Below are 26,424 nucleotides of genomic sequence, written 5' to 3' on the forward strand. Positions count from 1 at the left end.
GTTAGGGACTAACATTGATCTTCTTCAATTCCCTCACTTTTGCTTTGTAAACTACATGTTTGCTTACATGGCATTTCAAATCATTTACAATTTTTTTTATGGAATGCACTGATTGGCCAACTAAAATTCATTCTTATTTCTGTTTCATAGTAATCAGCTATCCACTTGGAGTTGATTTGTTTTTGATAAAAGGTTGGCATACATGTGTGCTTCCTCACATATGTCTTAATCTGGCGAGTGACATATCATTTATGCATTGGAGATGCATATATTTTCTATTGGCATGGAGGCTCACACACATATTGGACCTTCTTGCCAAAGTTTCTGCAGTTTATGATTGGCATCTTATCAAGATTTGCCTATCTTTTAACTGCTTCTCTAAAAATTCTAGAATTTCTGAAACACATACCAAGGTGAAAACAGGGTTAACTATGTCTGCATCCTCATTAAACACTGGATAGTTGATTTCATCCTCATTTGTGTTGTTGGCTGTCATCCTCTCCTCATCAGAACCAACATAGACACTTGAATGATCACTCGTATTCCCTATCTCAGTATCAACATCAAATTTCTTTCTAGCAGTATCATCCTCATCAATATTTGTATCAAACAACCAGTCATCATCACTCTCATCCTTATTTGAATGGTCAAAATGGAAGCTCTCTTCACTATCATCACTTCCATCACTATCAGCCTCATATTCTTCATCAAAACCCTAAAAAATCTCATCACTTTCATTTAGGTCAGATGAAAATGCCTATCTAAATTCTTCCTCGCCTCTAATAACAACCTCTTCAAACTGTGTACCATTGTAGTAATTTTCATTAAACATGGCTTCATTAGCTTCAACTTGTATGTTCATTTCAATTGGTGAGGTAGAAATTGAGGGGGGGGGGGAACGTCTGCAAATACCTCTATATATCTATCTAATTTAAGGCCCCTATTTACTTTTAGTTGACACATCACTAGTGCATCACCATTAGTCTCCAACTCAAAACACCCTGCCTCTATTGTAGTATTAGACAACCTATACCAAAATGTATGAAAGCCTCCACAATCATCTATTTCTTTCATCATCAAGGTTAATTCTATAAGGCTCATTTTCTCTCCATTACAATGATCATATAATCAACACGGCCATTTACACACTTCTTAGGATTATGCCACATCTCCCCACCATGTACCAAATTTATAGTAAAATAATTCACATTTGCAATTCTATAAACAAGACTCTAAATTCAACATATTTGTAAACTCGAACTACCTACATTAACCACATACAAGTAACATCATTCTAACAAGTAAACCACTTTCAAACCTTAATTATAAAAACCTTAACTTTAAAGTAAGAAAACAATATTTATAAATATCATAACCACTTCGATTAAAAGGGAAATATCATAATTGAACATGCATGTAAATAAGAACAACATTTTGACATAACCCATAAATTAATATAGACAAAACTGCATACACTTATATACAACTACTCAGTCCATAGATGTACCTGTATACTCCAGACTTTGTCATGGTTTGTAAACTGCTTCCTTCATTCTTCGAAACCAAGCCGCTTTTTTACTCCTCACCAAGAATTTGGTCGTTTTATACAGTACGAGAATGAATTTGGAGGAAATTGAAGAGAATGGTAGTGATATGTAATCATATATTCTTTTAGACGTCAATTTATCCAAATACCCATGCAATCCTTCACTTTTCCGTCAGGCATTTAACGGAAGTAGGCCATGACCCTTTAATTGCTTGAAAGAAATATTTACAGCCATACATTTTGCAATTTTTTTATTTGAGTTACCAAAATGCAAAACATTAAATTTTGGGTCATGAATAGTGAAGTTTGTCTAAAATTTAATAGTAGGAATTTTTTTAAGCGCATTTCCCAAGCACATCGCTTGACATTTGACCAGGAATTCACAAATATTCAAATCTCATACGTCGAATCCAGCTAATACAAACAGTTAAAAGATTCCTAACAGATTGATAACGCAATTATTTATTTTTCACATGGCCTGTTTAATACACACATTTAAAAAAAAAACTAATCACTACAAAAAAAAATATAACTCTTATCCTCTCCACTTAACACTCTAGCTTAATAATCTTATAGTAATTGAAGCCACCACCATGGACGGAGGCGGCACTGCTCCAGTCAACGCCGGCGCCACCGGTCGTGGTGGTGGCGATGGAGTTCCGGCTATCGGAATTCAGATCCACTGCCGCCGTCTCCCTGATTTCCTCCAAACAGTCAAACTCAAGTATGTTAAATTAGGTTATCATTATCTAATTTCTAATTTATTAACTTTATGTTTAATTCCTGTTATGATTGTGATTTTAATCGAAGCTGCACAAATGAATCCTGATGATATTCATCAATTGTGGCTACATCTCCAGTATAACCTCGTGGTTGTTATTGTCTGTTGTGCTGTACTTGTTTTCGGATTTACGGCGTATGTTATGACTAGACCTAGGTCTGTTTATTTGGTGGATTATGCTTGTTATCGTGCGCCTGATCATTTAAAGGCGTCGAATGATCGGTTTATGAGGCATTCTAGGTTAACCGGTGATTTTGATGAGTCGTCGTTGGAGTTTCAGAGGAGGATTTTGGAGAGATCGGGTTTAGGTGAGGAAACGTATGTTCCTGAAGCAATGCACGTGATTCCTCCTCAACCGTCGATGGCTGCTGCCAGGGCGGAGGCGGAGGAAGTTATGTATGGTGCTTTGGATAATTTGTTTGCTAATACGGGGATTAAGGCGAAGGATATTGGGATTCTTGTGGTGAATTGTAGTTTGTTTAATCCGACGCCTTCGTTGTCGGCTATGATTGTGAATAAGTATAAGTTGAGGGGGAATGTTAGGAGTTTTAATTTGGGAGGGATGGGGTGTAGTGCGGGGGTTATTGCGGTTGATATGGCCAAGGATTTGTTGCAAGTGCATAGGAATACTTATGCTGTTGTTGTGAGTACTGAGAATATTACGCAGAATTGGTATTTTGGGAATAATAAAGCTATGTTGATACCTAATTGTTTGTTTAGGGTTGGGGGTGCAGCTGTGTTGTTATCTAATAAGTCTGTAGATAAGAGCCGAGCAAAGTATAAGCTTGTTCATGTCGTGAGGACACATCGCGGGGCGGATGATAAGGCATTCCGTTGCGTTTATCAGGAGGAAGATAATGCTGGGAAAATTGGCGTGTCATTGTCAAAAGATCTTATGGCAATTGCTGGCGGAGCTCTTAAAACCAACATCACCACATTAGGTCCTATTGTTCTCCCAATCAGCGAGCAGCTTCTCTTTTTTGCTACACTGCTGGTTAAAAAGTTCTTGAATCCTCATGTGAAGCCTTATATCCCAGATTTTAAGTTAGCTTTTGATCATTTTTGCATACATGCTGGGGGAAGGGCAGTGATTGATGAGTTGGAGAAGAATCTGCAGTTGCTACCAGTACACGTGGAGGCTTCTAGAATGGCTCTCCACCGGTTTGGGAACACTTCCTCAAGTTCCATCTGGTATGAATTGGCATATACTGAGGCAAAGGGAAGAATGCGCAAGGGTCATAGGGTCTGGCAGATTGCTTTCGGAAGTGGTTTCAAATGTAATAGTGCAGTATGGCAAGCTCTGCGGAATGTAAAAGCATCTAGTTATAGTCCCTGGGAAGACTGCATTGATAAGTACCCGGTGACTGCAGTCTCGTAGCATTGTAAGAAGACCGTGGACTCTTCAAATGGTATCAACCATCTGTACTTTTAGTCTTTGTCCAGTCTCTAAATTTTATATTATCCTAGTCTAATTTGTTTTTTATGTGAAATTGTTAGAGTTTTGTTTTGATAATTGTTCTTTCATGTACTCTATATATATTTCAATATCTAGTTTTGTTTTGCTCATGTTGTAATATACAGAATGTTTTATGCTACATAACTAGTGATAATCAAAGTGCAAGTGTCCATGTCTAAAAAACATCTAGATACTTTCGTGATCATTTTAGTGGATGATGTTGCTATATTATGTAGATGTTAGTTCTCGTATAACATAGATGCTTTCAGTTTCAGATAATCAAGTAAATAATTTCAGATGCAGAAAAATGTTCTGATCCAGGAAAATGAATAATAAAATACACATTTCTGGTGACCTTTTTCTTTGGAACTTTGGAAAAGACCCACTTGAATCTCTTATTATTTGTAGTATGTCTCATGACATGTCTTTGCTTGCAAGGATTATAATCCCTGATTACTATTTTTTAATCAAACTTTAGCTCATTTCAGGATACTAATAAGTAATAACCGTACCTATCTACCAGGTATTGTTAATCCCTTATTAATAAGATGAAGTGATAGAGCAGTCGATGGGATAATTTAAGTTTGGATCCCAGGAAACAAACACGGCCTTAGGAACAAGTTACCCATTTTGTTGAGTTGAGTTTTCCGACATGTGTTGCCATTCGACAAATCATGCTAATTACACTGTAATTTAAATTATGTTTGGACGGAGGATTCTTAATTAATGGAGCCTTTGCACTTAAACTGGAGTCTTGATGAAGACCATGTTCAATCTTTCAATTCGAGAAACTACAGTAACGGAGTCCTCAGAAACTGGAAAAAATGCTGCATTTAGTGTGAAACTTCTATTATGTGTGAATACAACTATAGAGTATCATTCTATGGTATATTTGGTTGATAGATTTAGCTAACTGGTACTCTGGTAGTATCTTTACTCTGATATATGATTGTAGTGCACCAGAGAATGTACCATATTTCTCACACAGTTCGCATTATTGCCTCTGCTGCCATGGCTTGGCTATTGCGCACTGGCTAGTTAATAGCCTTGGCATTTTGATGCAAGACAAGAATACAAACACAATAACAAGATAGATATTTGTAAATTAATCGCATAAAATCCCCAAAGTGATTAAGAACCACTATCACTGAGAATTCTCAGCCACGGAGGATAAGCAGATGATTTTGATTCAAGAACCGCTATCACTGAGATTTCTTGTAACCTGCTACGAGATAGAACAATCTTAATCTTAATTAATTAAAGTCTTCTTGATTTATAAAAGTTTAGATCCTCCTGTACAGGGGTAAACTGCGTAAAAATTTTGTAATAAAGAAAGCCAATCCTTTTATTATCTGCTACACTATGATATATATAATTTTCTTAATAAAACATTTATTTAATATACTCCCTCCGTCCCTCCCAAATGTTTACATTTGGGTGGGACGCGAAATTTAAGAAAAATGATAAAGTAGTGGAGAAAAGTTGAAAAAATGAGTAAAGTAGTGAGACCGATTAATATTATATGTATAAAGTGGTTATAGTGGAGGAAAGTAGTGGATGTAGTTAATTTAAAAATTATAAAAACTTTACTATTTTTGGAAAATTTTGAAATGTAAACAATTGGAAGGAACATCTCAAAAAGGAAAGTGTAAACAAATGGGAGGGACAGAGGTAGTAACTAATAGCTAGTTAATTATAATCAAATTCAATTTTGGTTAATAACATAAGCTTAAAATTTCAAATTAATATTTTAATTACTCGTTCTGGCATTACTCTCCTTTTTAAAAAGACTCAAATTTTTATGAAATTTGAGAATCAACGATACAAAAACTGTTTGTGGTAGCACGTGAAACATTCAATTCAAACTCTGACAACTTTTTAATATAAGATACATTCTCTACCACTTTTTCCATATTGATACACTAGATTTTAAGAGGTGCAATTACATATTATTTAACAATTGGAAAAATTTATCATCTACTTACTTTCTTCGTGACATTAGAGTTAGAGGTTGTTTGGTTAGGGTATTTTAAATACATTAGATAAAGTTGTTAGGTTGGACAAAATACGATTATTAGAAATGACCGGAAATTCCAAATACCGATGCAAAGCAGGAAGACACTTATCTGCCCAGTATCTAATATGCGATGCACGTAGGGTGCATGTCACAGCGGCACAAGCATGCTAAGATGGGCATGCCATGACGTCAATTAGCTAAACATGTCTTTTCATGATTTGGCATGTCTTTTTATTGTTTTTTTTAATAATTATTTTAATATTTGAAATATCCGGAAATGTAAATGAGTATGATGATAGTGTATTTATCGAACCCAGGGTGTAAGGGTTTGGATGTTTCTCAACTTTTTGACTATGTTTATGCCTATAATATACTTCATGTTATCACTATCAATCACAACTGCAAAAATATGCCCATTAATAGTGCACATGATAAGAAATAACTGGTGTCGTTGAGATTTCCCTTCATGTTTTTAGGCAAACATCATCCTTTGAACAAAGAAAATTGTTTCATCTTACACATAATCCTCAAATTCACCATCTTCACCATCCGACCATACTGATACACTTTTTCATCTTCCTATACTTCTCGTGCAATCATATTTACCGCCTCTTTGAGGACATTCATTCGACCTATGACCAGGAAGATTACACCTATAGCACTTCCTAGTCATGGGTTTAGCATAAGAAATTACTAATGTAAATGAGTATTATGATGGTATTCGGTTGTTACTGTCAACTAACTTTAATTTTACATTCAAGTTCACTATATATTAGTATAATAAATATATTTTAAATTTTATTATATTTAATTGATAAATGACATGTCATTTGGGCATGCCTTTTGGCAAAAAACATGCCTATAGGCATGCCTTCGCGGAGTCTCGTGACAGGTACCCTAGATGCACGGGTTTCGTTCATATTTAAAATTTTTATTTACTCTGCCATATTATAATTTTAAAATATTTATATAAATATATAATAATTATAAATTTATAATAAAAACAATATGATAACTTGTGGTCGTAGTTTAGTAGAATAAATATACTATATCTACTAATTTAACAATTTAGTAGTTTAGCGAATTTATAACACTATTTATTTATATTTATTTAATAATAAGATAAACTGTGATTGTAGTTTAGTAGGATAAGTAGACTATGTGTGTGGTAGTTGAATAATTTAGTAGTTTAGCGAATATATTACAGTATTTATTTCTTCTTTTAATAACCAAAATTAGGGAATAACTATTGAACCAAATTATACTCATTCCGGTTATTAAAGTATAGTACAGATTTATACTTCCTCTCCGCCCTATCCAAATACAAAGTGATCAACTATACTTCATTATAATTTATCCAACTTTCTCTTAATTGTAGAAGTTAATCATTTTACATATCAAATAATTATGCGATATAATATACTACTAACAATTTACTAACAATTGCTTGTGCTGAACCATCTCCAAACCATCTCCCATATTTTTTAATGGAACACTAGTAGAAAGAAAATCACTCCAACAAGATGCTAAATATAATGCAAAATTACAAAATTCTGTGGTGCTAAGTAGATCCAAGTATAAATGTAAGTGGCAAATGAAAGTAGATAAATAATTAATGCAATAGTAACAAATATAATTGTGCATTTAAAAATTAAGGAATTAGAATCTAGCCATATTTAAACATACTTGGTGTCATCTTTAAACCGTACACTGGAGCAGAAATTCTATTTTAACATATTTGTTGTGGTTTGAATGTTTGAAACGTGTAATAGTGTTCACTATGACTGCACCATTGTTGTTAGATACATTATCAAATATATTGATAAACAAAACTGAGAGATTGTGTTCTACATATTTCTACATATTATCAAGGTAGAAATGCATAACATTGTGACAAAAGGGCACCAAAGAGCTGCACATTGTCCTCTTCTCGCTAGCATTAACTCGATATGTATGTAATGCTCGGTGTAATTCACTATAACAGGAATACAGGACTAGGAGGTAGACAGCAACTAGAAACACACAAATGGAATCATCTGAAAGACAACTGAATCTCCTCAAGAGTTTTCCCTTTGGTTTCGGGGACCAAAATTGATGCAAAAGCCAATGTGAGAGCGCACATAAGCATGTACAAAGTAAATGTTCCTGTATAATTAGCAAAACGTGCAATTAGTAAAACTACAATCGCAGCATAAATAGCAAGCATCACATAGTTATATTAGCAATAGCCTGCTACACACAAAAGGAAACTGCATGACCATTGAGACATAGTTCGGTGCTGGGTAGGAGCAGCGCATAAGCTCTTGCATACTTCTCTAATAAATATGTATACTTAAAAAGAGAAAGGATAACGAGAACCTCCACTACTCCAAGACAACAACAATGGTGCAGTCATAGTGACCACCCAGGCAATGAACCAGTTTGCTAGTGTTGCAACACTTCCAGCAAGGCCTTTGATTTTGATTGGCAGAATCTGCGAAATAGAAATATTCACACACATATATAAATATACATAATCAGCAGATAAAAAGAAGTAACATAGAACGCAATTTGATGATAACAGCTACAGATCACAGATATTGATATAAAGTTGCTGCATGGCAAGCAAGACGGAAATCAGATGACAAAAATTCTGACATGGACATACAATTTTTTTTTAACCCAGTAAATATGAGTCATTTTACTCGGACTCGGCTAGAAGTGTCGACATGGACACGTGTCCAGGTATCGGACTCGGCAACATTTTGAAAAATATACATGTTTTTGGCTTAAAATAAGTGTCCGAGTCCGAATGTCGAGTGTCCGACACGGGTACTCGGAGGTAAAATGAAGAGTCCGAGTAACATAGACTATGACCAAAAGATTACTAAATAAAATAATTTACTGCTACAACAAAACATTTAAATAATTAACCAATTTAAAATTATAATAACATCATCCACAAGACAAAGAATGTCAAAGTATATATATTCAACCACCAAAACATCGAACATCAAAAAACTATTCCGTTGTGTAACTAGCAAACATGACTTCAAGTAACCAAACAACTAGGCTATCCAATTCTAATAGATACACCGAATAAAGATGTAATGTAAGGTCGCTAGCAACTTTGACTCTAATCCTGTTTCAAACATACTATCTGCAGCTGCTGCTCTAATACATATAAGGTTTGTCCACCAGAAAATGGCGTATGACCTCAGATAAGAAAAGGCTACATACATGACTAAAGTTTAAAAATGTATGCGTATTAGAGAAACCTCTAACTTTCAGTTGAAACGAGGACATATAAAGTCTAGATACGTGACCAAAGAAAGTATTCGTATTAGAAAAACCTCTAACTCTTTAAGTTGAAATGAGTACAGATACCGGTAAATAAATTTTAAAAGGTCACATAGTAACGAGCATGATGCGTAGAAACATGGTTATATAGTATTGTTACCTCAGACATTATAATCCATGGTATGGGCCCCATTCCAAGAGAAAAGGCAATAATCATTCCCTGAGAAGTGATGCATTGAAAAACTAAAAAAATGTACAAAACTAAGCTCATTAGAGTAAAAGAATCGGCAAACATACCACAACCCCAACTAATGATAGGATGCCCAATATGCTATAAAGGGTAGAATTAGCAGCCACAAAACCCTGCAATTATTTTAAATTGTAAGAAACAAAATTGAAAGGAGCTGAGTCGCTGTCACACAAAAACAAGCACAATTAATTTACGTATGATAATGATTAATATTATATAGCCTTGTAAATTTTTAGTCTGGAACAAAGAAAAACATGGTAGCACTACCTTTACAAAAAAGGAAACTGCAACGACAAAGAGACTGAGAGTCATCCCTGTGGAGGAGATCTGCAACACACAATCATGTTTTCGTTGAATTAATTGTTATAATGACTAATAGATTATATAGTAAATAACCATGTATTATTTTTTAACTTACTATGAGTAGAATCCTTCGACCGGTTTTGTCCACCAACCAAGTAGAAACTGCAGTGGCTATCACCTGCATAGTAGAAAATCCATTATGAAATGCATAATGGTGTATAGAAATGAAAATGCAATACAGGAATTTATATTATATAAATCAGCTTCCGGCCAATCCTTCAGTGTACCTGAACAGCGCCAAGCCCAAAAGTAGCAGCATTACTTGATGAAATGCCTGTAAAATAGAGATAAAACTTTGTAACTAATAGTTAATAAACTACAAGAATAAGTTTTCTGTTTCCATGCTCAACTTTAAAAGAGGTGACAGGGAAATTACAATCGAATAAACATGCAAATAATATAACTTTAAAAGAACGGAAAGGAGTGATGAAATAAACACATTCTGCAATACATGAACTGAACCTAGAATACAACTCAATACCTTATCCACTATATATAAGAATATCAACATCAACTTTAACCAATAAAATGTGTAAACTAACTGATTTTTTTTTTGAAAAAACTGTAGTTATTAAAGTCATTCTACAAAGATGATTTACCAGCACCGACACAACAACTCACCAGCAGATTCAAAAATGGTACTTGAATAGAAGAGGACACCATTAGTTCCAGACAGCTGTTGAAGGACAAGCAATCCAATTCCTATCTGCAGGTTAAATGTATTAAAGTTGCAGTGTATAATCTATTTTTAACGTCTCTCAGGTTACACATGTACATAAAAAACTGGTTAGATGAAAGAACACTTAAACATCTATGATCTTACCATCAGAGGAAACCAATATCGTCGTTGTTTCAGGTCCCGAAAACGGATTGCCGTTGTTCTACTTGTTGATGCCACAGACCTCTAAACAATAGATAGCAAAACATAATATGATAATTTTAATTAGGATAGATATATGTTTAGTAGTTAAGTTTGCTAATTCCAAACTTCTAATAACTGGAGTTAAATTGTGAACTACAATAAGATCCATCAGTCTAGGTTGAAGCAGAATGCATCGTACCTTGATTTCATTCACTTCAAGGGAGATATCGGTCTCAAATCCACGAAGAACTTGCAAGGAAACTTCATAATCTTCCGTCATGCCCATTTTCGCCTAGGTTCAACAAAGATTTAATTCAATCACTATGATCAAATTACCATAGCATGGAGAACACGGAGACTCTCTACAAAACTTACCAACCAACGAGGAGATTCTGGGATAAAAAAAAGGCCAGGAATCAACACCAGACAAGGCAATGTCCCTGCCAGCAAAAGAAAAGGTACATAAACAGAATGAATCACTAACTATCCACACGAGGTACATAAACAGAACGAATCACTAAATATCCACACGAGTGTATGTGGGGGAGGAAGGATGACATCTGGAATGTATAGGTAAATGGTAATTGGTATAGCTAGCAAGACAGCCAGTTGTCCAATTCAAGTAGTCCGGCTCTTGCTGTGCAGAGGTTGACCTCTGTTCAGTCTATGACACTGTTTTGGCCTAATTAAGGGACATGTACCTCCTATTAATGCAGATATATATTTTTCCTATCAATTGCTTTTATATGCATCGTGTGGTTTTCTTTTCACACACACTTAATCACTCAATATTATGTATACTGGTAACTTCAAACCAGATCGTGGTTAGAGAAGTTTGAACCAAATTTGCTGGGAGGAGAGCCATTTCTACGTCACCATGCAGGTAACTTCAACTTAAATAACTGAAAAAAAGAACTTGGCAGTACAAGATTATAATGTTATAGCTGCTGCTACAACTACTTATAATTTAATATGTAAAACCCTATCATTAGAGATGATAGAATTTTATACACCCAGTCCTAGTAACTACAAAACAATAAGTTTTCAAAATAGTAACATCTTTACTATGTTCACATGCATTCCCTCCAGGGTGATAGCTAAAACATGGTGCATATGATAGAAAACATATATGACACATAATGCGAGAACAACCAACACGAAAGAGACTACAAGAGCGTACCTAAAACTGCTAGTACTCTCCAATTAACAAACAGCCCGAGCAAATAGGACAGCATTATTCCAATTGTTACCGCGAGCTACATGACAAGAAGATAATAAAAATGAATAATCATGACATAAGTTTATAAGTTCATAAACAAACACAGATTGAATTTGCAATTGAATCCAGGGTACCTGATTCACTGAACCCAGTCCTCCTCGCATATTTTGAGGTGATATCTCGGCTATATATACAGGAACCTATGATTAAAAAAATTATAAATTGAACTAAGCCCCATATGCTGCAAAACACACTCATAATATTCAGATGAAGGTACCGTGTAGGAAATAATTCCAACGCCAAATCCCTCCAGCAACCTACCCATATACAAGAATGAAGAATCCTATAGTGACAAGAAACAACTATAAGAAATATTCTTAAAGATGCAAAACAGATAAATAAGAAGGTAGTAGATCATGGGCCCTTAAGAGTCGCACTTTCGCAAATGATATAGCAAGCCAACCAATGATATTAGGAATTGCTGCTATCATCAAAGACTGCAGGTAAAAAGATTAAAGCTACAATTAACAAGGCCAATGCCAATAAAAAGTATTCACAGAGCGAAAGAACGAGGAAGTAAGCTAGTCTTGTTTTCTAAGAAGACATTAAAATTTACCCCTTTCCGTCCGATGTATTCGGCAATCTGACCACTAGCAATGGCCCCAACCATAGCACCTACATTGGACAAAGAACCAAACAAAGAGAACTGACCGAATACCAGTTAGTATGCAATTCCAAAAAAATAACAATAAATTTGCAAGGTAACATAGATATATGTTATATAAACCTCGGAGACAGTAAGCTTGAGATCATTGGAGATAGCAGCTTGAGTAGGAGAAGAATAACCACACTGCAGTAAATACAAAACATTAATGCAAAATATATGAAAAGAACAATAGTAATTCAATATTTTCTTACAAACAATTAGTCAGTTTGAAGATTCTAACATTCAGCTAGCTATTTAAAAACAAATAAAAATTGGAAAACAACATTTTAGCTTAGATAATTCCATAACAACTGGGAGAGAGAGAGAGAGATTAGGGAGAGAGTGAGTGAGAGAGAGATAGGGAGAGAGAGAGAGGGAGGGAGAGAGAGAGGGAGGGAGGGAGAGAGAGAGAGGGAGGGGGAGGGGAGAGAGAGAGAGATTAGGGAGAGGGAGGGGGGGGAGAGATATTAGGGAGGGAGGGAGGGAGGGAGAGAGGGGGGGGATTATAGTATGTATACATACAGTGAAACCAAATTGAATAGGACCAAGAGCAACGATCAAAACACAAGCAAGAACAGAGATAGAACCATCACGAATAGCCTGAGAAGAACCCATGATGCTAGATTGTCTAGAACCCATACGATACCAACTCCCTGTATGTAACAATGGCTTTCGCAGATCTTTTGGAAACCCATCATCACTCTCATCTCGAAAACTCATTTTTCTTGAATTTAATCAAATAAGGTGGCCAAATTGGGGTTTGCTTGTTTGTTTGATCTAATAAAAACAATAACGGGGATTTTTAAGAGCAGCAGTATTAAAAATTAATGAATAGAATAAGAATTGTTGTAAAATTGGCAGGGGGATGACAAGGTGGAGATTTTTTGAAACATAAAGTTAGGAAAATATAAGTGTCTGTTTTGTCAGTATCAGGGACACGGACAACCCAGCTTGTCTGTTTCAGTTCATACATGTGTTTTCCTTTTCGGTTTGTTTCTTCAATCTTCTTCGAGTATTTTTTTATTTATCTCATTTTTTTTATGGACGCAAGATAAGAAAGTTATGCTTTCCATTATAAATATTGATGACCTGTATTTATATCAGTTTTGCCAATAAAAATATTTCAAATTTATAAAAATTAGTGTTTAATTGATTGATACAGTAAAATTTTGATGGAATCAGTAAAATTTTACGAGATTTATTCAACAATTCTACTAAAATCCGCGTGCAATTAAAATCAGCTTAAATCAACAATAATCATTCAAAATCAATGAATTGTTATAAATTTTCTTAAATTTGAATATAACCCTTTTAGTTTTTTTTAGCTTAGAAATGAGTAAATGTTCTAATAAATTCTCAAAATGAGCCAATATTAATGATAAATAATATCTTCAGCGGGGCTCTCTATATTATCTTAGTTAAATCAGTCAAAATTATAAAAAGAAAATTGAATACTTCCTGAGAATTGCCTTTCACGCCTATGGTCTGTTTGTCTGGTAGTCTAAGATTTTAACTTAATCATAATAATATGGTAGGTTTGCTTAAGCTGTCATCTAAAACCTTAAGGTATTAGCTGAAGGTTCCAATAGGATCATATACTTAACAAGATGTTACGAGACTAAAAGGATTGACAGAATGCAGGGGGTTTACTGCATCAGATCAGCTTAAAGTGCGCTTGAGGACTTCTCAGACCTTGATCAATATTAACAGACCAATGTATCTCAACTCTGAACTAATGCTTTGCAGCTGTTAATGTACCATAAGCAAACATCACGTGGATCGAAAAGTATTACTGAGGCTAAATATACTAAGACCTGAAGCAACTTCAAAATTATTCTGGACATGGCATCATGAAACGTGAAGATTTATGAAACAAATATACTTCTACACCAGTGTCAAGCAAGGCATCAAGAACAATTACATTTATCATTGATTTAGTCAAGTTGGTGTATATCAACATCATCAAACTCTTTCCTATAATTCAACGTCAACTAATTGAATGGGGGAACAAAGGCCAATGTTCCGATTTCGTCTACCTTGGATGCAATCATCTGCTCCAGCCCCTCCTACTCCTGTCACAGCTCAAGACCCTCCCAGAAATGAGACCCCTTCAGTTACTTCTCAACCTCAACCAAGCACCGAGCCAGACGTCAAAGCCATGATGCCTGCCCAAAGACCGTTTAGGCTTCAACGCGTACCCCTAGCACAACCAACTCCTCCCACTGAACCTACTGTCAAAAGCCGAAGCCTGAGGGGAACTGACACCATTACATCTGCCTCCACAATTCCACCTCAGGCGCCACAACTGTGGTCTCCAAAGATATCTGCAGCACCGCAGCTCCCATCACCGTCCTTTTCATCACCTCAGTTCAGTGCCACTTCTCAGCTCCCATCACCATCTTTTGCAACACCTCAGTTCAGTAGTGCCACTTCTCAACTCCCATCACCTCAGAGCAGTGATAATTCTCGACCCCCTTCACCATGGCAAACACCTTCTAGAGATTCTCAGCTCCCATCACCTAAATCCGCTCCTCAGCCCTCATCACCATTGCGTACTTCTATTCAAGCGAGAGATGCATCTCAACCCTCATTAATAGAGCATCCCCAATTCAAAAAATTATCAGAGGCTGGAACATTTAATCAGCCTCAATCTCCACCTCTTTCGAACTTCCAGTCTTCTGGCCAAAAATCTCCAATTACCACCTCTCCATCCCTCACAGCCACAGATACACAACCAACATCAAGAACAGAAACTCGTGTCCCTTCTCCCTCGAAAAATTTAACTGGCATAGAGAGCCCACAACCTTCAGCCAGTTCCAGTAAGCCCCTGTCATCTGCATCCGTCAAACCAGATGCACCTGTCTCTAAACCACAATCACTAGAAGATCAGACCAAGAAAGGACCTAAACCAAGTGTAACCTTAAAATCCTCGATGAAAGAAACCGTTCAAAATACTGGAAGTGCTGCACACTCTCCGAAATCATCAGGTCCTTTAGCAGCTAATACAACACATTATGGAATAGCTAAAGAGATGCCTGCACATAAAATGAGATCAGAAGACACTCTAATGACACATGAAGAACCTGAGCAGAAGACGATGGCTGGGAATTCATCAGGTTCATTAACACATAAGAAAGAGAAGCCAAAGGTTGCGTTTCAGGCAGAACAAATGCAGCTGATAGATGAAGATATTCTTTGGGGAAAGGAGGAGACAACATCTTCAAAACATTGCAGCCTGGATGTAAAACCAATTAAAAACATGAAACCAACAGACAACAAAAGCACATTGATTGAATCTCGTAAAAAGCTCAAGTCATCAAATGGAGATCGAGGTTCTTTTCAAAATGAGATCAGAAGTGATATTTTTAAGCTTATTAATAAGATGGTTGCTGCTGATCCAGAGAATTTCAAAGACGAAAAAGTAAGCATGGTAGCCTTGGTTGGTAAAAACAAAGGGGCATCCATGCAACTAGGATTTGGTTCAGCAAGACGAGAACAAGTAACCAAAATAGCCGACAAAACTGAACCTGTTGAGGGCACCGAAACTAATGCTGGAAAGACTAGCGCCAAGCACAGGTGGTTAGACGATGAAGCTAACAAAAAAGACCAAATGACAAAAGCAGTTATTAATAATAATGTCCAAGATATCAATAACTCAATTCTGATGAACAGTTTCTTCACTGAAAGGAATCCTGGCGTCCATTTGGCTCTCTAATACGATGCAACAGAGCCCTTCCCGGAAATGAAGCCATTCTTATTCAAATCATCCTGAAGTGCTTCAGTTGCATGTGGTTATCGCTACAGAGATGAGAACGAAACTAAACAAGTCTCTGAAAAGGATCAGACTTCGGATCATAAACACTGAGTAGTAATAAGGATGCTATGATCCACATAATGTGCATTTTTATTGTATTTTAGAGTTACATGGTTTTCGGATTTGCTAATTAATGTATAACAATGTCATTTTATGTCATGAAATGTGAATATAATTTAAATTGACTACATAAAATGAACATATGTACAACTAATAAGAAATCTGCTATAATTAAAAAATAGTAATCAAAGATAATACAGTACAAATGTACAATAAACATTACAACCATTTCTGACCGCGGGAACTTATACAACCTAGCAGCTAGGTATGATTATATGATCATCGAAAATAATGTCACATAGACCAACCGATGCTTCTTCAAAGGTTCTCAGTGATTAGAGGGATAGGACCTAAAGAGTTTCTTGGGATGATATGGACAACCAATTCCAAGAAAACACATAATATATGCTTATTCACAGACTGGTTTCGTGTCAAAGCTGCTTAAACAGATAGCAAAGGCTTGAAAGGCAGAAAGAGGGTAGCCATAATCCATAGTAAAAATGTCCTTGGCGATTTTTCCAAATTGCAGTATCACTTTCTCTTGTTCTGCAGATGGAATAGTGTGTGATGGATCAACAGCTGCCACGAGCTGGAAGTTCTTGACAGAAGCAACAGTGACACGACCTTTGAAATTGAGACACCAACACTGCAATTGCTCATGCCATCTTGGAGATTTATTTTTCAAATTTAATGGAACTCCTGTACTGTGAGCCAGTTCTGATTTTACAGAGAGGTTCTGCAATTGCTCTTCTTGCATTACTGAACAGGGATAAAATTCGCCATCTCCCCTATTCCCAAATGTTGATGGAGTAGGAGCAGTCCCGCCTTCCTGAATTGAAGCAAATGGTATTGTGTGCATGGTACATTGCATTCTTCTTGGTCCTCTTGTGCGCAGAACATTAAGCTCGTATCTTATGGTGGCCAATTTGAGATTACCAACCGCTACACCTGGAGAAACTTTCTTCTTATATACCTTCAGTTTCTGAGATAAACGGATATCAGATTCAACTGGAGGCTGATTGTTGTACACCATAAATTTGGTACCGAGAAAATTGGATCTGTTTGCATATAACGAAGTTTGATTATTGATTTCTACCATAATCTAATTGAAGTTGTAACTTCTCTTGAGAAGTGCTACAGCAATTGAAAGAAATTATGTTACAGCTTACAAAAGCTAACCTTAACTTCCCGGCAAAAGCATCACTGGCTTGAGAGAAATCATTAGCAATCAAGGATATTATAAATTCGGTTTTTGTGGTCCTTTTGATCCTTTTTCCTGTCAATAACAATTTACTAGTTTCTCCTGCCAAAGCTGTGGTTGGATTAGAAGTATTAGCCATTAGACAAGTTACACTATTTACAGAATGCTAATAGATACCGAGACAAATCAGAGATTTGATCTGAAGATCAGTCTATATCATGAGGCTATCATCATACTCGCAGCATATTCAACACTACCGGTATATAATTATGAGTTCATTCATCGGAAATAATACATAATTTTTTTGTCGTAAATATAATAATGGTGTTTAGCTACTCTTTTAAAAGTTAGTAAAACATATTTACGTACACTACAATGATCCAAACATTACTCAAGGAAACTGGTGGCGGTGATTATGACAAGTTAATGATCACTTGCAAATATCAGTTTAATATTTCATGGTCAATGATCATGGTGCCACAGTTCTGAATCAAATTCATTCAGATCTATATAAGTATGTTTCAAGTCGCTGGCACTGATTACCTGGACTGAGACCAAGATATAATCGATATGTTGATGTCTGTCTATCCCTCTTTATAAAGCATTGGAGCGGTGAATCCCTTGGTCCAGGCTGATCAAAACAGAATCAATTACGATAAGAAAAAAGAGCAAGAAACTTAAGTTGGATATTGTAACAATGAAGCATGACATAACTTAAATGGTCAAAATGATGAAATGTACCTGCTTCAATGACATTGGGAACGTTAGCAACCCACATTGCTCAGGTGTCCTAACAAGTTCTTCCATTGTACGCCTCCACGATTTGCAAACTGCAGCACAAGAAACTACATCTCTACGTGCAGGCCATGTTGACTGCACTTCTATTTTACGCATAATGTCAAGAAGCAACTCAGGAGGTAAATTTGCCCATCTGCTCTGATCAACTGTTGTAGATGGAAAAAAAGACGTTTCAGGGGCTACATAAGACCTCCCACGACCCGTCCCACACTTACGCTCACCTAGCCTTCTTGAATTTCTCTTTGAATCCCCATGGATCCTCTTAAAAATGCGCATTAAACATCTATAAGGCATCTTTTAAGTAAAATTTCTGCACCAAACCTGAAATTAATGTACATAAAGATGGATTATTAACATATACGTTTCGCAATTGCATAAATCTATCTAATTTTAGGCCTTGGTAAGATGATCCTGACACAAACACACACAACTTAATTAACTGGAAAATTCACTACCGCTTAAACACAAATAGCAAAAGATATAAGAATGAGAGTAAACAGCAAAATCAAGAACCTGGAAAAAGTTATAAATATGATAAACTTGGGAAGCAGCTCGAAACTGACAGAAAGTTTGTTTATTTAGAGCCAAAGCAGAAGAGTAAACTGGAACCTTCCCCGCAATTCAAAGAATCACAATCAAAGTTACCCACCTCGGCAAATCCAATGTAGCCTCCATAAACAACAAGTTCTAGATGTTTATATAATATATTGTAAATTGTAATGTAATGAAAATAGTTTGTTCCAATGTGTTAGATAAAACAATAAAGGTGGTGACTCTTTCACAAACTACAACATTTGTTTTGTTTTGGCATTGGCATGCCTGCTGCACCAACAACCATCATAGCTGTTACAACCACCATCGACCACCGCCGCGCCCGTGCTATATTATCACAATCTAGTTTTGAAATACTAGTCGTATGCTAGAATTGTTTTCTTGAGCTAGCGACTAGAGTGTACATGTACTCTCTTCTTTCCAATTTTCGTCAACTCATGAAAAGTGAGGCCCTACCCGGGTGGTGTCCACTTTAAAGTTAAAAATGGCTTCAAAAAGGTAAATCGTGTAACGTTTATATAAAAGACCTAAAACGGTACTTCGTGTAACGTTTTGACATTTTGAACTTTTTTTATGCGTAAAACGGTAGATAAAGTAACGTTTTGGTACAAAACACTATATGATGTATTGTTTTGAGGCAAAACGCTATTTAAACTAACGTTTTGCACATTATAAAAAAAAATTCAAAAAAATAAAGTACCAAAACGGTACACTGTGTACTGTTTTGCATTTTTAAAAAAAAAAATACAAAACGTAAGACGAAATATCGTTATGAAGTGACATTTTGAGTCATTATTTTCAAAAGTGACATTTTGAGCCATTTAACACTCAAAAATGACATTTTGGTCCATTGTTCACTTTATTATACATTGTTCTAAAAAACGGAAATCGACATTATTCTATAGAGCAGCCCTGGTGATTATTTTGGATTGATTAATCGGACGTATTTAATAAAATATAAAAATAATTAATTTATTAAATTAAATATATAAATTTAAGAAAGTAGTGCAGTGATTAATCGGATTATAAAATTAAATCGACAGAGTATATTGAAATGATTATTCGGACGATTAATCGGTAAAATCGATACATGTTTCAAAAAAAATCTCTATAAACTTGAATTTTCGACCTCTTGTTATCAGGAGAGATTCTTCTTCTTGTCGAAATAGAGGGAGTGGATTTGAAACTTGATTGTTTGGTTAGATTTGAACAGTGTAATTGGGGGTAAACGTTAGATGGACTCAACCTTTTTCTGCACTACTCAATTAGCAATCATGCAACCATATTAACATTCTCTTTTGAATATTCACGCTTGATTATGTGTTTTACACTTTCTACTGTTCGCTAAACGGAAAGTTGGAGCGCAGTATAATTGTAGGATTTCTTAAAACTAGCAAGGCAAATTATCCCCGCCGAGATATAGTTGCCTTAATATTTTCATTGCGATAGGTAAGTGCTACCGTAAAACATTGCGACAATTATATCTATGATTGGGGAAGAGATCCCAAATTAGTAAATCACAAATGCCTGAGCTCTGTAATGATAGAGTAGAGTCCTTTCATTCATGCTAATAAAACAATTAAGGGAATATAGGGCAAGTAGGAGTCGCAGTCATAAGCAGAGCCCGCCAAACGAACGGGCTGAGTGTGCCGGTTTGGTCACCACTAAATCCGTGAACGACCCGAAAAAAGTAACAGTCTGTGCCGATCAATCAAAAGAGTAAATCGTTAACTGTCCGCGAATTAAATAAATAATACGGTTCAGGCTTGGCGCGTGTTCCAGGAGCTACGTGGCGAATAATTCGCGGTTCAACCCGCGAATTGGCGAATCAGACAGTCCAAACTTATTCATTTGTATTTTGATAAACAAGCTAGTCTGTTTCTGAAAATCACATACCCATTAATTATTAACAAATTATTTTCAGGAATTTCTTTTTCTTTTTTCTAGTTCAGTTCCTACATTAACAAATTATTTATCTATTTTATTTTGATTTTAGTTCCGAAGTTGACTTAATTTTTTAAAAGTATTTCAATTTGATTTTTTTAAACTAGCAAACAGAAATGTTACAATTGATTTGAGCCTCTAAAAATTGTGTTATTTTTTTCCCGAATTTGTAAAACTAGAATGTATGATTTGTAAAACTAGAATGTGTTAAAATAAAATAAGGAAAATAGGACAGTACCTCTATAAAATTTATTAATTAAAAAAATGTTACAATTGGCGGGCCGGTTTGACAGGTCGTGCCGTGCAGTTCGGTTCAGCTGAATCGTAACAATTTAGCGGGCCGTGCCGGGCCGATTCCGGTTTCACAGACTACAACTCGTGTTCAGTTCGTTTGTACAGACGATTTGGGCCGAATTCCGAACCGGCACGTGACGAGCCGACTTACGCGAATTTTACGCGAGCCGATTTCCGGTCGGGCCGAGCCAAACCGCCCGTTTGGCCGGCTCTACTCACAAGACTTCAAAGTTGGTGCATACATTATTATACGAGCATGCATATATTATTTGTAATAATGTATTTATGTAGTGGAGAATAATTTAGAGTTTTTGAAAAAACCAAGTTCATAAATCTTAAAAATGGAGCCTCCTTTACATAATTCAATGTCTCCGCACCATCCCCCCCCATGCACGTGTGAGATTAAAAAAAATCAATATAAATTGTATAAAAATATTAATATTTAAATGAATAAAGTATAAATACGTGAATGTACGCTAAAATCTTAAAATTTTAGATGATTTGATGGTACGAAGAAACTGACAAATACTCAAGTTCGATCTCCCACCCCAATATTTCTCATAATTTATCATAATATGACAGATAAATTAATGTCCCAAAAATAGGCGTATGCGATCCACTTTTCAACCCATGAATGAGCCATGAACCGTTACTTATCACGGAGTACCTTTACAAAAAAATTTAAAATTTAAAAAATGGACACGTATGATTCATTCCTCAAATGATATAACTGAGTAAACAACACCCCAGGAAACAACACCACCAGGTCTTGTAGCAATTAATTGGGTGATCGATAAGCGATTAATCGACACATTAATCTTGTATATTAAAATAACAAAGTAAGTTATCTTATTAACCTTAATAAATTAGTTTACACAAATTAAAATTTTAAAATCGAATCACGAGAGTACCTTGTACTGTTTCCTCGTCAAATCAGGAATTTTTAGAATCGCGATTGAGATAATATTTTCTCTCAATATAAAACGGGTGTGAATACAATGTTTGAGGCACGTATCTGGAATGGTTACAAAAATCTTGGGCCGCGTAATGATACATTCGGCTGCCTTATATGAAATTTATCATAAAGTTAAATGGCTTGTTCCGAGCGTATCAAATGAATTTGATAGTCATAGTAGTGCTACTAATCGGCAAAATGAAAGAAAACAAAATAATGAAGACAAGTTGCAGAATGATTAGTTTCTCGTAGGGATATCATATCGTAAATGGTGATTTAAATGATTTCATAACTTGTTCTTATTTGATTCTTTCTCTGTCATTCACCAAAAGCTTGTTTGTCAGAGCAAAACCGAACCGAAATCGAAAAATTAAATCGAATCGAATTATTTCGGTTCGGTTTAGTTTGAATTTCAATTTATTTTTAACATAGTTCTCTTTTGTGTCAAGTCTTGCATATTTTAACACTTCCCCTCGCACATTAATTTGTCTTTCGTGTTCACGATAAATGGTAAAAAATATTGGGGGTGATATGAGGATCTTATATCAATATTTTAACACTCTCCTTCACATATTAATTTGTCTTTCGTGTTCACGATAAATTGTAAGAAATATTAGAGTGACAGATATTAAACATAGTCATCTGCCAGCATAAACTTTTATACTAAATTAAGAAACCAGCTCATTTAAAACCTTTAAAACTTTTTAACACCTTATCTATATTCTACAGCTAAAGATACATCTATATATCCATAAATATATATTGGTCCTGATTTATCACCTACAAATATGCAACCATCAAATACCAACACAGCCCAATAAATATATTTGGCCTGTGGTGTTAGTATTAGGGAAAAACTGCTCTATCAATGTTTGATTTCCAAAAATAAATCAAAAATTGTTTTTGATTTTTTGATTTTCAATTTATAGCCAATCCTACTGGTGTCTACTAGATTAGAAACTTGTGAAGTATACTTAAACTAAACCTGCAAGATTCATAAAATTCAAAGCCTAATTTAAGGCAGATTTGGGAACTTAATCTATAACCAGGAGATCACTGTCTGGCAATTATGTTCTAATTGGAAATGCACTTTGTTCCGGTGAACAAGTAATTAAGCGACCAGCATTTGCTGCGCCAATGGCAAATGTGTCTGACAAAGTCTGGTGCCTGACAAAGTCTTCTTCTCCGTAACAACTATTCATGCATTGTTAAGATTCTAGTGATGCATGAGAGTACCAATTACATTAAGATTTTATTTGTGGTTAGAGATGAAATTCATGCTAGCTTCGAGTACATTTCCACCTATAATATAATCACCCAGGTGCCATGTTAACAAAGCCACACTTCTTCACTCCTGACAATTTGATATGGGGTGTTAAGGCTACAGACTCGCCAAAATCACAAACATAGGTACCTACCACCAGTGGCGGACGCAGGATATTTGTACAGGGAGGGCCTGTGTGTGTGTCCGCCACTGCCTACCACTAATAACATGCAATCATTTGACAGTGTAAGAAACTTCCAAGGTTTTTGTACTACCCTCTATTCATTATGCAAGTTCACTCATGATTTCCTGAATTATAATACAGTCACAATACATGACCAAGAAGTATAAGGCCAAAAACAATAAATATATACAAGTAAACAAGAACACAAATTGTTTTTAAAAAAAGAAAAGAAAAAGAAGACAAATTGGTGATCAAATAACAGGCCTGGCAATGGATTGCTGTTTGTTAGTAATGAATTTCTCCCCATCTTAATCAACTTTGAGTTGAGGAATATTAGAAGTTTCACATATCACACCTAAATCAGAATGTTATATATACACATAAATGTACTATACAACAAGTAACTATTGGACTGATATTTGATCAACGGATATCAATGTGGTCTCCTGGTTCTCCCTCTAACAAGGGTTTTCCCTGGAGCACAGGCCTATATATATAATCAATTGTGCATCTATAATCAATTGTGCATCTTCGATAAACAGAAAGTATGATCTTTGTGCATGCATCTATATCCAATATCTACTCGTATTCATGTAAACATTATTTCTGATATACATATGCAAGACCTGGCACAACTGAGAACTATGTTTAAAATGAGAAATGAAGAACCAAATGTTCTGCACTTCGTTTTTAAGTTATGCAATGTTCGGCACTTTGTGTTCAAGTGCAGTATATTTGATTTTCATTTCTCATTTGACTCACGTATAGAGAGAGGAATGAGGAGGGTACCTGTGACCATATTTTCATCATCCAGTGCATGACTGCATGTAACTCTGCAGGTTGTTAGTAGAATTTGGCTTTGCTTGACTTGGTCTATACAGAAAGTACAAAAGTAGTACATAACGACAATAAACAGTTAATATTACAGCTACAATATGATGTATATCATGTGTATGACATCACTATTTTAAGCTCATCTTCACAACAATCTACAGAAAAGATAATTAGTTAAATTATATATCAGATAAGATCGTCAATAGCTAAGACCCGCCAACCGCCTTATATACTAAACCTTAATATACAACAAACAGTATCACTAACTACAGGAGCACATACTTGAGTTGAACCGAAATCAAGAATATTCACATCATGGGTTCTCTTATGGCAGGTTGGGGCTCCATTGTTCAAGATCCCACTGCAGGTATGCATTTCTCTACTGTTTTTGTATAAAATTCTGGATTTATATATAATTTGCCATACTTGTTAAAAATACAGTAAAATATCAAAGGAATCATTCACTGACAAGGGAGGAAATTGATACTTATTGGAAGTCCAAGAAGCAAAAAGAGGAGGAACATATTGAAACTGTTTCTGAGGTACTTATATTAATGTTCACCACTATTTATATCAAACTAGGCGGTTCATGGTTTCAAACTTAATTCTCACGTTGCATGACATTAATAGTTTGGTCAGAGATGCAGTTAAATTACTCAATCAAATATCTTTACAAATTATAGAACCCTCATACTTACTTACTAAAGGTCGTTTGGCAAAAAATAAAATTTACCAAAGGTCGAGGGTTCTAGCTTCAAGCTTCAGGGAGGCAACTGTGTGCATGAGTATTTAAATTTCCTCTAACCTTTTCTATCTCTCTCTTTATACTAGAGAAGTGGAGAAGTTGACAAAAGTTATCAGAGATCAAAGTCTGCGCCACTCTCTACCACCAAAGGAAGATTCTTGGACATGGGAAGTGATGATAATGAAGCTAGCTCACAGAAACTAATCCTTAAAAGTGGCTGGTAAGTACTATAATTTTCTTAATTTCATTTTTAAGCATGCAGTCTACATTACAAAAGTTAACACGGTATTATAAAAGAGTACAGATATAAATCTCTATCAATTGCCTTAATGAATTTAATAATGAGTCCTTTGAACTTTGGAAAATTTTCAGTATAAACTAAAAATGAAACATACAACACAAAACTAACACATAGTAAAATATTAACTAAAGAACCTTGTTTGGTTGTAGGTGGATGAGTAGTAATTCAGCCTTTCTAAATGAGCCTCCAGTACTAATTCCACCACCGGAAGAAGGACGGAAGCATCAACATAAGTAGTTTTCCTGTGGAAGATATGGAGGCATATATAGATGCCTCCAAGCCATAACATGGTTGCACCAGCAGTAGCACCTCGTGATCTGATAATGTTGCACCGTCCATCTGAACATAAATAAGTTTATGTATGTATAGATGCACGCATAACCTATCTAGGACCTAGTACGGGAGAGTTGTAACAACCATAGTATGCTAGTTTGAGTTTCTTGCAAGTAGCACTGCATGTTTTTTTGTTAAAAATGTATTGTGTTCTTGGAATTCTTAATATCACAAAGCTCGGCTTCCTGTCTACAGGGACGATGAAGGTAATAAACTCTAAAGTTGCTACTAAGAACCAGTAACGAGGATCCAGAAAATAATTAGAAGAGGAGCCAGTAAGCAGTGATTCAAATACTTTCATTTGCACTAACTTGCTAAGGGTGCACAATTATGAGTATGATCATTTTGTTATGTAATCAACTTGAGCCCTCACACAGTAACTCTCATTTCCCATATTTATATTAATATTAGAATACATGAATTTTATTTAATTATGTCAGCTACATTACATGATTTTTAATCGTTAAAAACATAATCAAATTTGAATCTGGCAAATGAATATAAAGTTATTAAATATCTTATCCAAAATATAACGGAAATTATTCCAATTTGTCAAATTAATTACAGTGTGTAAACACTTGTACACTACCTAAGATGACAAGTAAAAGAATTGCTGAAACATAATAAAATTAGAAGTTGCATTCTAACAGACCATTTATCAAACAC

The 26,424-nt window shown here is 35.4% G+C and overlaps 5 protein-coding genes across 5 annotated transcripts; 3 read left to right on the forward strand and 2 right to left on the reverse strand.

Moving 5' to 3' along the window:
- Positions 1-2,043: 2,043 nt before the first annotated feature.
- Positions 2,044-3,888, forward strand: LOC141698022 (3-ketoacyl-CoA synthase 4-like). The gene is made up of 2 exons (XM_074502616.1): positions 2,044-2,270; positions 2,357-3,888. The coding sequence occupies exons 1-2, from the start codon at positions 2,198-2,200 to the stop codon at positions 3,703-3,705; spliced, it is 1,422 nt and encodes a 473-aa protein (XP_074358717.1). The 5' UTR covers positions 2,044-2,197; the 3' UTR covers positions 3,706-3,888.
- A 3,528-nt stretch (positions 3,889-7,416) lies between these two features.
- On the reverse strand, positions 7,417-13,451 carry LOC141698023 (sugar transporter ERD6-like 6). The gene is made up of 18 exons (XM_074502618.1): positions 13,002-13,451; positions 12,561-12,623; positions 12,390-12,479; positions 12,211-12,270; positions 12,051-12,116; positions 11,908-11,973; positions 11,735-11,810; positions 10,930-10,994; positions 10,754-10,846; positions 10,516-10,596; positions 10,314-10,398; positions 9,920-9,966; positions 9,748-9,810; positions 9,597-9,656; positions 9,377-9,442; positions 9,240-9,299; positions 8,159-8,273; positions 7,417-7,945 (listed from the first exon to the last, which is right to left on the reverse strand). Exons 1-18 carry the CDS (start codon positions 13,197-13,199, stop codon positions 7,833-7,835), a joined length of 1,467 nt encoding a protein of 488 aa, XP_074358719.1. The 5' UTR covers positions 13,200-13,451; the 3' UTR covers positions 7,417-7,832.
- A 995-nt stretch (positions 13,452-14,446) lies between these two features.
- On the forward strand, positions 14,447-16,488 carry LOC141698353 (uncharacterized). Its single transcript, XM_074503042.1, has one exon. The coding sequence runs from the start codon at positions 14,479-14,481 to the stop codon at positions 16,192-16,194; it is 1,716 nt and encodes a 571-aa protein (XP_074359143.1). The 5' UTR covers positions 14,447-14,478; the 3' UTR covers positions 16,195-16,488.
- Positions 16,489-16,561: 73 nt separating this feature from the next.
- Positions 16,562-19,302, reverse strand: LOC141698355 (tubby-like F-box protein 5). The gene is made up of 5 exons (XM_074503043.1): positions 18,866-19,302; positions 18,296-18,673; positions 18,098-18,185; positions 17,533-17,665; positions 16,562-17,411 (listed from the first exon to the last, which is right to left on the reverse strand). Exons 2-5 carry the CDS (start codon positions 18,644-18,646, stop codon positions 16,763-16,765), a joined length of 1,221 nt encoding a protein of 406 aa, XP_074359144.1. The 5' UTR covers positions 18,647-18,673; positions 18,866-19,302; the 3' UTR covers positions 16,562-16,762.
- Positions 19,303-24,616: 5,314 nt separating this feature from the next.
- Positions 24,617-25,742, forward strand: LOC141696765 (uncharacterized). Its single transcript, XM_074500891.1, has 4 exons — positions 24,617-24,746; positions 24,821-24,921; positions 25,211-25,344; positions 25,575-25,742. Exons 1-4 carry the CDS (start codon positions 24,695-24,697, stop codon positions 25,660-25,662), a joined length of 375 nt encoding a protein of 124 aa, XP_074356992.1. The 5' UTR covers positions 24,617-24,694; the 3' UTR covers positions 25,663-25,742.
- Positions 25,743-26,424: the final 682 nt, after the last annotated feature.

Source organism: Apium graveolens, chromosome 11 (genome assembly GCF_009905375.1).
Source record: "Apium graveolens cultivar Ventura chromosome 11, ASM990537v1, whole genome shotgun sequence".
Classification (NCBI taxonomy): Eukaryota; Viridiplantae; Streptophyta; class Magnoliopsida; order Apiales; family Apiaceae; genus Apium; species Apium graveolens.

Excerpts from the sequence above, each read along its gene's own strand:
- LOC141698355 (XM_074503043.1), bottom strand. The coding sequence starts at position 18,646 with ATGCCTTATAGATGTTTAATGCGCATTTTTAAGAGGATCCATGGGGAT. Across the intron at positions 17,666-18,097 it reads ATATCTTGGTCTCAGTCCAG|CTTTGGCAGGAGAAACTAGT; the intron begins GTAATCAGTGCC and ends ATCCAACCACAG. Across the intron at positions 17,412-17,532 it reads GCTTTTGCCGGGAAGTTAAG|ATCCAATTTTCTCGGTACCA; the intron begins GTTAGCTTTTGT and ends ATATGCAAACAG.
- LOC141696765 (XM_074500891.1), top strand. The coding sequence starts at position 24,695 with ATGGGTTCTCTTATGGCAGGTTGGGGCTCCATTGTTCAAGATCCCACT. Across the intron at positions 24,747-24,820 it reads TGTTCAAGATCCCACTGCAG|TAAAATATCAAAGGAATCAT; the intron begins GTATGCATTTCT and ends TTAAAAATACAG. Across the intron at positions 24,922-25,210 it reads ATATTGAAACTGTTTCTGAG|AGAAGTGGAGAAGTTGACAA; the intron begins GTACTTATATTA and ends TCTTTATACTAG.
- LOC141698353 (XM_074503042.1), top strand. The coding sequence starts at position 14,479 with ATGGGGGAACAAAGGCCAATGTTCCGATTTCGTCTACCTTGGATGCAA.
- LOC141698022 (XM_074502616.1), top strand. The coding sequence starts at position 2,198 with ATGGAGTTCCGGCTATCGGAATTCAGATCCACTGCCGCCGTCTCCCTG. Across the intron at positions 2,271-2,356 it reads CTCCAAACAGTCAAACTCAA|CTGCACAAATGAATCCTGAT; the intron begins GTATGTTAAATT and ends TTTTAATCGAAG.
- LOC141698023 (XM_074502618.1), bottom strand. The coding sequence starts at position 13,199 with ATGAGTTTTCGAGATGAGAGTGATGATGGGTTTCCAAAAGATCTGCGA. Across the intron at positions 12,271-12,389 it reads AATACATCGGACGGAAAGGG|TCTTTGATGATAGCAGCAAT; the intron begins GTAAATTTTAAT and ends TTTTACCTGCAG. Across the intron at positions 9,657-9,747 it reads GTCGAAGGATTCTACTCATA|ATCTCCTCCACAGGGATGAC; the intron begins GTAAGTTAAAAA and ends TGTGTGTTGCAG.